This window comes from Eurytemora carolleeae, unplaced genomic scaffold, assembly GCF_000591075.1.
Source record: "Eurytemora carolleeae unplaced genomic scaffold, Eaff_2.0 scaffold1955, whole genome shotgun sequence".
Classification (NCBI taxonomy): Eukaryota; Metazoa; Arthropoda; class Copepoda; order Calanoida; family Temoridae; genus Eurytemora; species Eurytemora carolleeae.
Genome location: NW_019397842.1, coordinates 17,684 through 31,267, shown reverse-complemented (window position 1 = coordinate 31,267; position 13,584 = coordinate 17,684). Strand labels below are relative to the sequence as shown.

Here is a 13,584-nt window from a genome sequence, read left to right as displayed (position 1 = left end):
AAGTAGTTCCATGCCATTTATTCTTGGTATATAATAAATAAAAGAAAATAAACAAAAACAAATGAATAAATGATTATGAATGAAGAAATGAGAATGAATGAATAAATGAGATTAAATGAGAATGAATGAATAAATGAGAATGAATTAATAAATGAGAATGAACAAATAAATGAGAATGATTAAATAAATGAGAATGAATGAATAAATGAGAATGAATGAATATATGAGAATGAATAAATAAATGATAATGAATGAATAAACGAGAATGAACAAATTAATGAGAATGATTAAATAAATGACAATGAATGAATAAATGAGAATAAATGAATAAATGAGAATAAATGAAAAAATAAGAATGAATGAAAAAATGAGAATGAATGAATAAATGAGAATGAATGAAAAAATGAGAATGTCAAAATAGATAAAAATAAATGAATAAATGAGAAGGAATGAATAAATAAGAATGAATGAATAAAAGAGAATGCATGAATAAATGAGAAAGGATGAATAAATGAGAATGAATGAATAAAAGAGAATGAATAAATAAATGAGAATAAATGAATAAATGAGAATGAATGAATAAATGAGAAGGAATAAATAAATGAAAGTGAATGAATGAATAAATAAGAATGTCAAAATAGATAAGAATAAATGAATAAATGAGAATGAATGAATAAATGAGAATGAATGAATAAATGCGAATGAATGAATAAATGAGAATAAATGAGAATGAATTAATAAATGAGAATAAATGAATAAATGATAATGAATAAATAAATGAGAATTAATGAATATATGAGAATGAATATATAAGTGACAAAAAATGAAGTGAATACAATTTAAGATAAAACACAGTTAATGCTATTATACAATTTTAAAATTGTTACGTTTATAGGATCCCGAGCACAGAATTTTCCGTGCAAAGTATGATATTTAAAATTTGTATATTCTGAATTCTGATATGGAAAATATTAGACCACAAACTACACAGATAGGACAATATTATCTTTAGACGACTTCAAACTCTTCAAAAATGACGATCCAAAGTTTGAATCAAATCTTCTGGCTAAAATTGGTCTTCAAATGGCTTATTTATGATAAGACAACTAAAGAAAGAAGTTTATATAGTTGCAGGGAATCATGAATATAAGAAAACGGACATGTATGAATTCCGTACAGTCTTCTTTATGCAGCTATCAGTTGGGGCACAGACACACACTCTTTTGTACAGACAAACGCCTATTACGGCTGGCTGAGTCAATGTCTACAAGACCATGGTTTCAATCTCTACTGCAAAACGACATCTTGTGTCCTATCTATGAAAACGACATCTTTTGTCCTATCTATGAAAACGACATCTTTTGTCCTATCTATGAAAACGACATCTTTTGTCCTATCTATGAAAACAATAAACAGGGTTTTGTATAATAATTTACACTGCTAAGAATCAAGGATAATATTGTATATTTTTAAACTAGGAAATGCACGAAAACCTCCATCTCATTTCTCGCATTCTGCGCGCATAATAACTATCATCGTGTTTTAACGCGCGCAAAAAAAGGAACATGATCTTGAGCGTGCTTGCTGAGCTCTTGTTGCGTAAAGATATTGAAATCATATTTAAACGAAATAAAACTAAACATTTATTGTTCAGCTTTGAGAAATATATTGAATATGTGTTGTAAAACAAAGCAGTGAAATATTTTGTACTTGATCTATAAATCCCCGAATCATTGTATAGATAGATACATAAACATAGATATACAAAAAAATGTATATAAATACAAAAACATGGATATTTAAAAAGATGTACATAAATACAAAAACATGGATATTACAGAAGAAAAAATAACGAGAAAAGGCAGTGGAATTTTGGGGTTTAAATTATCGTACATTTTATGCCTAGTAAATTTGGGGAAACACTGGAGTTAATTCTCCAATTGGGGAGACATTTGGGGAAATTCAGGAGAGTAAATGGAGGAATTGACAAAGTATGGAACCACCTGGGGGAGTTGGTTCCAAAAAGTGTCCACCGATTTCCGTAAATAGGTCGTTCAAAAGTTCCGAGAATTTCTCGAGAAAGTGAAAAAGTTCTCTAGAATTTCTCTTGAATTTCCCCAAAATTGTTTACTGGGGTGTTGATATCGATTGCTGACGAGATTGTGTCCAGGTTTAGACATCAATAGCTAAGTGAAACTAAGCTGTTCCTGGATAGATACGGGTTCTAGAAACCGTTATGGAGTAGGGTATTTACTACAGACACACAAAACACTTTATGTACATAGACACAGGGACATATAGACACATAGAACACGTAGACACATTTATATACATTCACTCATGGACACATAGAGACACATAACTCTTAGACACACAGACAAAGAGACACATAGAAACATGTACACATAATCACATAGACAAAAAGACACATAGTGCACATAGATACTTAAACAAATGACCCAAAAAATTGCGATTTTTGCAAACCAACACTTGTCAAAGTTTTAATTTTAAATGACCCCCTCCATTTAAAGAGAGACATGATCGATTTCTCGAATCCAGACTGTAAAGTTGGATAGATTTTCAAAACTGGCTTGATTTAAAAGTGTCAGAGCACCTTAGCTTTTGTTTTATGTCACCAAATACCAATTTACTTTTTTCTGTAGCAATAGACACGTACATTTTAAAACTAGGACTATAAAGCATTTGATTTTAGCTTTTGTTATTTTTAGGCAATTTGCAAATTTTCTTTTTTCTGATTATAAATCAATTGTTTGCAACATTTTGCACAAAGAGGAGAATCGGAAATTTTAGTTTGTAATAAAATTTGAAAAATTAAAAATCGTAGATTTTGTTCGAGCGCAATGCGTTGATGAATTATTTACGGTAATTTTGCAGAATGCGTTCATGGAATCCACATTTTTACATTTATCAGTTTGGCGGCCCTTTATGAAAATATCACAAACCAAAAGTTTATCTGTATCATTAATTATCAAAATAATTGTATGAATTCATTATTTGCCAAAAACTCAAATAGTCTAATTTGAATTTCTTTATCTTTGCAACCTGATAGTGAAAACCTTTGATATTTAAAACTTAGGCCTTTGACATTGGGTTGCAAAGATATAGAGATTAAAAAATCCGAGCTTGTGACAAAGACTCAATTTCTTTACAGAAAATTTAAATGGAATTGTGTCTTTGCCACTATAACTCTAATTTTCTTATTCCTGTATCTCTACAACTCAAATTCGTAAACCTTAGATATTTCAAACTGTGAATTCAAATGATCTAAGTTTGAAGTTCGTACAGATGTAAAAATTAGAAAATTTGAGTTTGTGGCAAAGACTCAATTTCGTTATCTTAAGTGCAAGTTACACCGGACCTCACCCCACCCCAATANAAAAAATGTGATGGCCCTGAATTGTAAAAGCACTGAAGCAAATCTCATGATTACTCACAAGTTCATTATTCAAGGTTTCCCAGCTCACTCAGCTCACTCAGCTCACTCTGCTCACTCAGCTTACTCAGCTCACTCAGCTTACCAGATCACAGAGAATAAAATATTCTACCAATCCTTCAGATCTTTCAGATTATTCAGATTCACAAAATATCAAAATATATCAGTTCCGTCTGAATTGCATCCTGACATGTGTGAAGAAGGAAATCATAACAGAATTGTATCCATATATGTATATATATGGATATATGTATATATATGGATATATATATACATATATGTATATAAATATACATATGGAATTTGCTGTTAAAAAATGGATTTATCCTAAATCATTTTGTCCGCCTAAAATGTCTAATTTTGATAAGGCATGTTGATAAGGTAAGGGGGCAAAGGGATGAAAGAGGACAACGTGAGACACAAGAAGTCAATTGAATACTTTTTGTGGCAGCAAGTGACATTAAACAAAGAGAGACGATAGGGGGAAAGAAGAGACAACAAAATGTATGCAACAAATGCAGCCTGGCTGGATCACAGTGGCTAAAGAGCGACAAATCAGAGTCCGCGATTTAAAAAATTCTGGAAAATACGGCTTGGGTCTAAGCTGTCATTGGGCCTTATTTACGGCTTGAACTTTCGGATTCAAGCTGCATCTTATTTTCCAAAGAGTTGAGTTTAAAAAAACCGGTTTAATATTCTATTTGGCGGATTATCATGGTAGGAATTGGTGCATTCCGGGTTTTTATGAGAACAAAATTTAACATTGAGCCTAACTCCTTAAGTCAAGCCGAAGATCTTGCAGCTGTCAATCACGTGACACAAGCAGTCGTCAGAGTTAGGTCGAAGATTGTGTCTTATAGTCGGGTTTAAGGAATTACGGCTCGAGCCGAAGTTTCTAAATCGCGAACTCAGGGAAGAGAGACAGTAGAGCAAAACTAGAGAAAATAAGACAAGGGAGATAAGAGGAAAAAGTGGAATTTTTGGGGTTAAATTCTCGTACATTTTATGCCTAGTAAATTTGGGGAAACACTGGAGTTTATTCTCCAATTGGGGAGACATTTGGGGAAATTCAGGAGATAAGTTGGAGTAAAAAAGAACGAAGAAAAATGTTCGAAGAAAACTTTATAAGAAGTTTGAGTAAAATTCTCCAAATATTTTCTCCGAGTGAATCTAGAGAAAATATTAAGAAAGATAGGAGAAAAAAACGGTCGAAAAAAACAGAAGAAAAAATAACGAGAAAAGGCAGTGGAATTTTGGGGTTTAAATTATCGTACATTTTATGCCTAGTAAATTTGGGGAAACACTGGAGTTTATTCTCCAATTGGGGAGACATTTGGGGAAATTCAGGAGAGTAAATGGAGGAATTGACAAAGTATGGAACCACCTGGGGGAGTTGGTTCCAAAAAGTGTCCACCGATTTCCGTGAATAGGTCGTTCAAAAGTTCCGAGAATTTCTCGAGAAAGTGAAAAAATTCTCTAGAATTTCTCTTGAATTTCCCCAAAATTGTTTACTGGGTAACTAGTTCATGCTTAATCGGACTTTGTCATCTTTGCACGGAGAGTAATGCTTAAAATTTACGCTTGCAATCCCTTTAACTTTTAATCTTAGAAACATACTTTTTAGGTTTATCTTTTTGGTTTGAGGCAGGTCTTCAAATTCTGGAAGATTTTCTGAAATCAAGGAATATTTTCATATTTTAAATTTTCGTTTCAGCTTGAATATCTAGAAATATGAAATACGTGGATTCTTGTGAATTTAGATTGCAGAAAGCATTGATGATAAAGAGCAAGGAAGCAATGGACCTTATGCAATTTTAGAGACATCCCTTTACCATAAAATTTAATACTATAATAATAACGTATTTTGACATAAATAGCCCGGGTACAAAAAAAATTATTAATAGTTAAGTTTTTTCTGTTGGCACTTGAGGTAATAATGGTTACAAACCAGAAATATTCGCCTTCCCCCTTCAAATGTTTTGTGGTCCCTCAAGTCTATAATCCGTATCCTTTAGACACACTAGCCTGAAACTGCAGTTCAAAGTTTCACCGCTAGGGTTCTCTGTAGTCCGAAGCAAATTTTAAAATAAGCTTAAGATAAATTTTCTTTGTCTGAATAAAATTAGAAAATTCTATATAGAATATTTCAGTTTGAAATTTTTGAATTCTTTATAAATAAAATGATATTTTTACAAATACTTCAGGTTCTCTCTACAAATAGAAAGTAATAAATAACTTCAGTATCAAATTTACATTACAGATCCTTCTAATGTTCAACGGGACAAGATGAATAGGTAATTCAGTTCTCTTACTGAAGCTTGCTGCCGAACCTATGTTCGCAAGTAAGTTATACCTAACTGATCCCAATATAATGAACTTTTTATACCAAGACCGAAAGGTCAAAAAATGATATTAGTTGTGAAGCAGAGAAACTTTGTGTTGATTGGCAATGTTTGAAAAATAAAGTAGGACCCAGCCTTTCCGCCCCTATGAAACCAAGGGCGTTTACAGGGGGGGGGGGCAGTGCATCTCCCTAGACCTTTAAAGGGGGGAGGGCGAAGCCCCACCCCCCCTAAAACTCAAAGCTATGACACTTTAAAATCTGAAACTGAAGAGTAAAGAACATAAAAAAATTAGTTAGGTGTTCTTTTCTGCTAGTTTTGTTTGAAGGAGAGATAAAGTAGTACTCGCAAGGTAATTGCACTGTATGTGAACCTTTAAAGTATCTTATGCTAAAAATGCCTGATATCCAAGAAGCCAAATGTTTTGAATTTACAGTTAAAATCCCCCCTCCCCCTAGAAGCTTATAGGGGGGGGGGGCAACAAAATATTTCGTCTCACCCTAAGATTTATTTCTATATATACGCACGCGGCCCTTGCATAATTAAGAAAACGATATGATCCTGTAGTAAGGTTAAGCCAATTAAACTAAAATTAATCTTATCAATTTAATGTTTTCTTTCTACAGGGTGTCCCAATAAACATGGGAATTCAGTGACGAATTCGATATCGTCTTTATAAACAATTCGTTGATTTAGTATAGTAATACCTACTGAGAAAGCTGTAATCCGTAAGATTTTTGTCTGCTTTGTTTACAATTAGTTTTTTTATGTTTTGACTGCATACATACAGTATACAAACAGAGTAAACAATTGTCCGTCTTCACTGTTCATCTTGTGGAGATATTATAGACACATCTTTACAGTCATTTACCGTTTTCATAAAATAAACTCTAGCAGACATAATAATATAATGGCTTTTGAAAACAGGTATTACAATGCTAATTCATAACAAAGACGGTATCGAATTCGTCACTGAATTCCCATGTTTATTGGGACACCCTGTATATATGTGGCAAACTGAAATATACAAACTAAAGCAGAAAATGTATTTTTAAATAATCAGTATTAATTCATTGCGAAATTATATAAAAATTTTATGAAAATTTCCAGAATTTCTAAAAAAGAAGCGCCATAGGAGATAAGAAAAAAAGGTATTATTTTAGTCCTTTATAAAAAATCTAACCTTATTTGTACTTTAAGGCATCGTTTTTAATTAGGGGTTTTCAATGTTAAAAGTGCTCCACAGAAATGTCTTAAGTACGTTTGCTTTTATTGTTTCGGTCAATATATTTGGTTGAAGTAGAAACGTGCAATTTTAGATAAGGATTCTAATAGAGCCTGAAGCCTAAAAACTTTCAATGTTTAAAGCAATGCAATGCCCACAATTCTTTTTCAAGTGCAAGCCTTTATTACCGTCCATTTGGATGTAAAAATTATAACTAAGAACAATTTTGCGGATTAGCATGCTTCAAAAAAGGTGAATTCCTAAGATTTGAAAAAAGTTTTAGAAACTGTTTCAATTGTTTATTTGATTTTAACACCCATACAACGTCAGTCATTTTAACTGCATATTTATCAAACTGGCAGATTTAAAACTGTAATTCTTTTCTACTTTCTAAACTTAAATTTACCATGTACTCAAGGCTGAAAACTTTAGACTTGGATGGTTAAATTTCGAAAAATTTCCTGGATACAGGATTAAAATAATCTTATGATTTACAAAAAGCATTGATCTCGATATCCGCACAGAGTTCTAAACTTTTTAGTTCAGATGTGCTCTTAAAGCATTTTTTGAAAATTTTTTCAGAAACCATAATTGTAACTTAAACTTGTAATTTAAACAAAATAAATTTAATTCTCGTTATTTAATTCAAGAAAATAACTTAATTTAGAATAGAATTTTTTTAAAATCACCTTCCTATTTATTTCTAGGATAGTCTGCAGATATAGTGACAAATACTTGCGACAAACAAAATAACTTGAATTCAAATTGAAACACGCTGACCAATCAGAAGCACAAAAACATCTGATGAGAGATCCCGATAAATAAATAAACATAGATAGCTTATGTACGCAAAATCACCAAGAATTGTACAGTCCGCGAACTCATACTTCTAGGGGTCAAAATGTACTTCAATGATAAGCGGGGTGGTTTGGTGTTTTAATGGATTTCATAATTATTAACCACTCAGGGTTGAATTTTATTTTGAGAATATCAAACTATTTCACTGAGCAATATATCATATTGACGAGAACTGAAAAAGGACATGAGAAGGACTAAACTAGCCTAAATTTCTCTCTTCAGAACTCATGTACACTACAAGTACTCAATGACATAAGAACAGCCAATGTTCACAACCGACCTAGTTAATCTATATAATAGGAATATCTTTAAAACATCTCTGTACATTTATATCTTTCAAAATGAAAATGTCGTCTTATGCGCAATCTATCTTTATCTATGAAGCAGAAGTACGAGACAAATAATTTTGAACTTGAAATGAAATGCTTCAAATTAACAATTTCTGTGTCTTGCTTTTTCTATTAGCATTAAAAATCAATAAAACAAAGATATAAATAGATTGTCTTATATTATGATTATATTTCAAACTAAATCTGTACATTTATTTTATTGTAATAAATTTTTTATACAAGAATATATATTGGAAAATGCAAATTAAAAAAATGCAGTTTTAACTAAAATAAATACAAAACATTTTAATAGAATAAAAACACTTTTTTCACTTCAGAATTAGAAACATTATTTTTAACTATTTTTAATCTGGAAAACATTTGCTGTTCAACGTCTGGACATCTAGAAATTCTAGTTTATCATCTAAAATATCTAGAAATCCAAGTTATCTAGAAAATTTATCTTGTAGAAAGAAACCATATTTTATCTAGAAACTCTAGTTTATCTAGAATATCTAGAAAACCTAGTTTATCTAGAAACCCGTGTTTATCTAGAATATCTAGAAACCCTAGTTTATCTAGAATATCTAGAAACCCTAGTTTATCTAGAATATCTAGAAACCCTAGTTGATCTAGAATATCTAGAAACCCTAGTTTACCTAGATTTTCTGAAAACCCTAGTTTATCTAGAATATCTAGAAACCCTAGTTTACCTAGAATATCTAGAAACCCTAGTTTATCTAGTATATCTCGTTGATAATCTAAAAATCTCTGATCTCTGAGCTAGAAGAGTTGAATAAACTGGGATGTAGAACCATCTCTCCAGGCGGGGTCCTCAGATACCTGATGAACAGAGGTATTTACTATATATATATTTAGTTTTATTAAAGGGACTGTAAGCGTAATTTCAAGTGACCCTCCATGCAAAAATGACAATGCCCGATTTGAAACAGTATCCTTAGAAGCTTTGAAGAAGACTCAGCCTTGATTTCCACGGAATGATGGTTCACCTTTTATTTAAATATTTATTTGTCTCAGGAATGAATTAGATAATATATGAATGTTTATCTTTTTAACTTTTTTCATTTTGGTTTCTCTGCACATTTCTTGCTCATATCAATGGAGAAATTTACAGATATAAAAACTTTTAGATTCGGGCATTGCCATCTTTGCATTAAGGGTCACTTTTAAATAAGCTAATAGTCTCTTTACTTTCAATCCGTCCTGTAACAAGCAGATCCGGATCCAGCTTCTGAGCTTATGCTTATCTTACACCAATATATTTTTCTAAAAGTTTACTTTTTAACGAAAACTTTGTTGTGCGCATTAGTTGACACTAAAAATGTGTATTTTGAGACTAGTACAGTATAATTGCGATGTATGCACTGTATTTTACAATAAAAATCGGCTTTAATTGATTGAAAAATCTGACCTTAGCTCTGCACATTGGGCAGGTAGTATCCCGGTCAAACCAGGTAGTTACACATTCCTCACAGAATATATGCTTACAGTGTAGCATAGTTGGGACTTGATAGTTATCCTAGATAGATAGATAGTATAATAGTTAGATAGGTTGACAGATATTTATATACACTGATGATTGCATAAAAGCATGAAACAATTTGTTTATGAATAAAATGTTTTAAGAAGATTGTTGCGTATATATATATATATATATCAGTTTTTAACTTCACGTTTTTATAATTTTTTATTTATATATATATAAAAATAATATATTATATATAAATAATATAAGAAAATTAAAAAAGACAAACAGATAGCAGCATTAAAGGTAGATAGATCGAACGACAGAATGATAGATGAATAAAGACTTTGAGAGATAGAAAAGTAGATGTTAGTTCCACATTTATTGAAAATATATTTTGGTCTGGGTTGACCCTCGTCAGTTCCAACGATATAATAACCATCAAAATTGGTGAAAAAAATTAAATTTTTTTTTGTTAAAAAATCACAAGAAAAAAAAAGAAACAAAAAAGATTATTCAAAATAAAAATTTGGGCTGTCAAATGGACATAAGGGAAACAAACTCAGATTATGAGATGGAAAAAAGGTAATATGCAAATATTCACTTTAAAAAAAATGTCTTAGGACAATTATTATTCCTTGAGATTGTTTCTGTCACTAAGGTTAAAAACAAACTGTTCAGATGTATGTGTATAAAGTGATGGTGGGGGTCGAACTAATTAACGAACATTTGCGTAAATCGGGGGGAGGGGGGGGGAGACGGCTTGTTTGAGGAGGGGTATTTAAATCAAAAATTAATATATTAATATAAGAAAATTAAAAAAGACAATAGATAGAAATAAAGATAGATAGATCGAAAGAAAGAAAGTTAGATGTATAGAAATAGATGAATAGAAAGATAGTTAATATATCGAACAGATAGACCATGTTTACTTGACATATTGGATAGAATCCTCGCTGAACAGATAAACCATAATTACCTGACATATTGTACAGAATCCTCCCCAGAACAGATAAACCATGTTTACCTGACATATTGTACAGAATCCTCCACTGAACAGATAAACCATATTTACCTGACATATTGGACAGAATCCTCCACTGAACAGATAAACCATATTTACCTGACATATTGTACAGAATCCTCAGCTGAACAGATAAACAATATTTACCTGACATATTGGACAGAATCCTCCGCTGGCCTTCATCTGGTCTTGGGTTGGGGTTTTTCCATACCTACACATAAATATGTCATCTATATATAAATTTAGCTTGTCTGTCTGTCTGTTTGTTTGTATCCAATAAACGTCAAAACGGCTGAACCGATCGGGCCCAAATTTTGTGTGGGACCTCACGTGACCCCGGGGAAGTTTTATGAACGATCAAAATTTTTAAATTTGTATTTAAAAGTTTTTAGTTTTTTGAGGACGCACAAAGTTGTGACATACATACAAATATCACATTAATAAATATATATATAATAGGATGGAGAATGAGGGGAATTATAAATAAGTAGATGATTAATAATTTAATTTCAAACAAAAACAGACCAGATGAATAAATGACTGAATATAAAATGTAAATAGGAATAAATGACTGAACAAATGTAAAGATGAAAAAATAACTGAATAAAGGATAAATAAATGACAGAATATTGATTGTAATGAAGAATAAATGACTAAATATTAAATGAAGGATGAATAAATGACAGAATAATAAATGTAAGGATGAATAAATGACTAAATATTTAATGTAAGGATGATTAAATGACAGAATATTGAATGCCAGGATGTATAAATGACTAAATATTAAATGTCAGGATGAATAAATGACTAAATATTGAATGTCAGGATGAATAAATGACTTAATATTAAATGTAAAGATGAAAAAATGACTGAATATAAAATGTAAGGAGGAATAAATGACTGAATATAAAATGTAAAATGAATAAATAACTGAATATTAAATGTAAGGATAAATGACAGAATATTGATTGTAACGAGGAATATATGACTAAATATTAAATTTAAGGATGAATAAATGACAGAATAATGAATGTAAGGATGAATAAATGACTAAATATTAAATGTAAGAAAGAATAAATGACTGAATATCAAATGTAAGTATGAGTAAATGACTAAATATTAAACGTAAGGATGAATAAATGACTAAATATTAAATGTAAGAATGAATAAATGACTGAATATCAAATGTAAGAATGAGTAAATGACTAAATATTAAATGTAAGGATGAACAAATGACTAAATATTAAAGGTAAGAATGAGTAAATGACTAAATATTAAATGTCAGGATGAATAAATGACTTAATATTAAATGTAAGGATGAATAAATGACTAAATATTAAATGTAAGAATGAATAAATGACTGAATATCAAATGTAAGAATGACTGAATATAAAAATGAATTAATAAATAATAAACCTTGTGGATTGCAGAACTTTATGAAAAGCTCCTTTACACAGTTTAATCGCTTTCATCAATGCTTTCCCCTTAACCACCATATAGCCAGCTGTTAGGAACACACCAAGCACCTTATAGCAGTATAGATTAAAGGGACTGTACACCAAGCACCTTAGAGCAGTATAGATTAAAGGGACTGTACACCAAGCACCTTAGAGCAGTATAGATTAAAGGGACTGTACACCAAGTACCTTAGATCAGTATAGATTAAAGGGTTTGTACACCAAGCACCTTAGAGCAGTATAGATTAAAGGGACTGTACACCAAGCACCTTAGAGCAGTATAGATTACAGGGACTGTACACCAAGCACCTTAGAGCAGTATAGATTAAAGGGACTGTACACCAAGCACATTAGATCAGTATAGATTAAAGGGACTGTACACCAAGTACCTTAGATCAGTACAGATTAAAATGACTGTACACCAAACCAAGTACATTAGATCAGTACAGATTATAGGGACTGTAGACGTTATATCAAGTGACCCATCATTTAAAAAAAGAGGCATGTCCCATTCACAACAATCCTAGCATCTTGTTTACGATGAGGAAGCAATGTCGTTTTTCTATCTCAAAACGTGTAAAGGAATAAAGTTTTTGTCACAAACTCAAATATTCCAATTCCTATATCTTAGCAACTAAATGGTGCAAACCTTTGATGCTTCAAACTTAGATTATTTAATCTAACAGAATTTATAGTTTGAAATATCTAAGGCTTATGAGTGACATTGGGTTGCAAAGATATATATAGATATATATATAAAGATAGGAATTAGAAAATCTGAGTTTGTGGCAAAGACTCAATTCCTTTCTGACAATTTCCTCCGTTGACATCTTCATTATAAATACGCAAGTTAGTTTAACAGAAAACCCACAATGATCAGGAAGCGTTTAAAGGGCACCGAGATTCGATCATGTAACTTCAGAAATGGAAACTCATTTGAAATTATATCTACCCTCTACACTCCCTTGAATAATAAATATATATGTTCAGGTTTGTGTCTAAATTACTTTGTTAATACCGGGAGAACCTGAAAAGCCTATCCCAACTATACTAAAGCTAATAAAAATTCTTAAAAGTTAAAAAAATTTATTTTACCTTATTTGGTATACTTGAGGGTCCCTCAGCCTTGTCATGGAGAAGGTACATCAACCACGGCTAAAATGAAAATCTAAAAATGGTGGCATTGCTTAAACTTGGTCGTGTTGCTGTGTTAATAACGTTTATAGTTAAAAGAAATTAATTAGAATTATTTATAACAAATGTCAAAATTTAGATAAGTTCCGGGCTGAAATACCATTCATTACACATTCGGGAATTGAATCTCCAGGCTGCTTAATAATAATAGTGCCTAAAGCTTTCTTTGAAGTTTGATTTGATTTAACCAAGGGCGTATACAGGGGAGGGGGGGG

The 13,584-nt window shown here is 31.2% G+C and overlaps 1 protein-coding gene across 2 annotated transcripts in view; it reads right to left on the bottom strand.

The window, feature by feature from the left end:
* Positions 1-8,935: 8,935 nt before the first annotated feature.
* The window catches only part of LOC111716082 (RING finger and transmembrane domain-containing protein 2), a 13,653-nt gene continuing 9,004 nt past the window's right edge, over positions 8,936-13,584 (bottom strand). For both annotated transcript variants that reach the window (XM_023491492.1, XM_023491494.1), the window contains exons 15-19: positions 13,271-13,330; positions 12,135-12,244; positions 10,866-10,929; positions 9,641-9,748; positions 8,936-9,051 (exon numbers count right to left, since the gene is read on the bottom strand). In XM_023491492.1, coding sequence (XP_023347260.1) covers positions 8,992-9,051; positions 9,641-9,748; positions 10,866-10,929; positions 12,135-12,244; positions 13,271-13,330 — 402 coding nt within the window. In that variant the 3' untranslated portion in view covers positions 8,936-8,991. The remainder of the gene's footprint in view (positions 9,052-9,640; positions 9,749-10,865; positions 10,930-12,134; positions 12,245-13,270; positions 13,331-13,584) is intronic.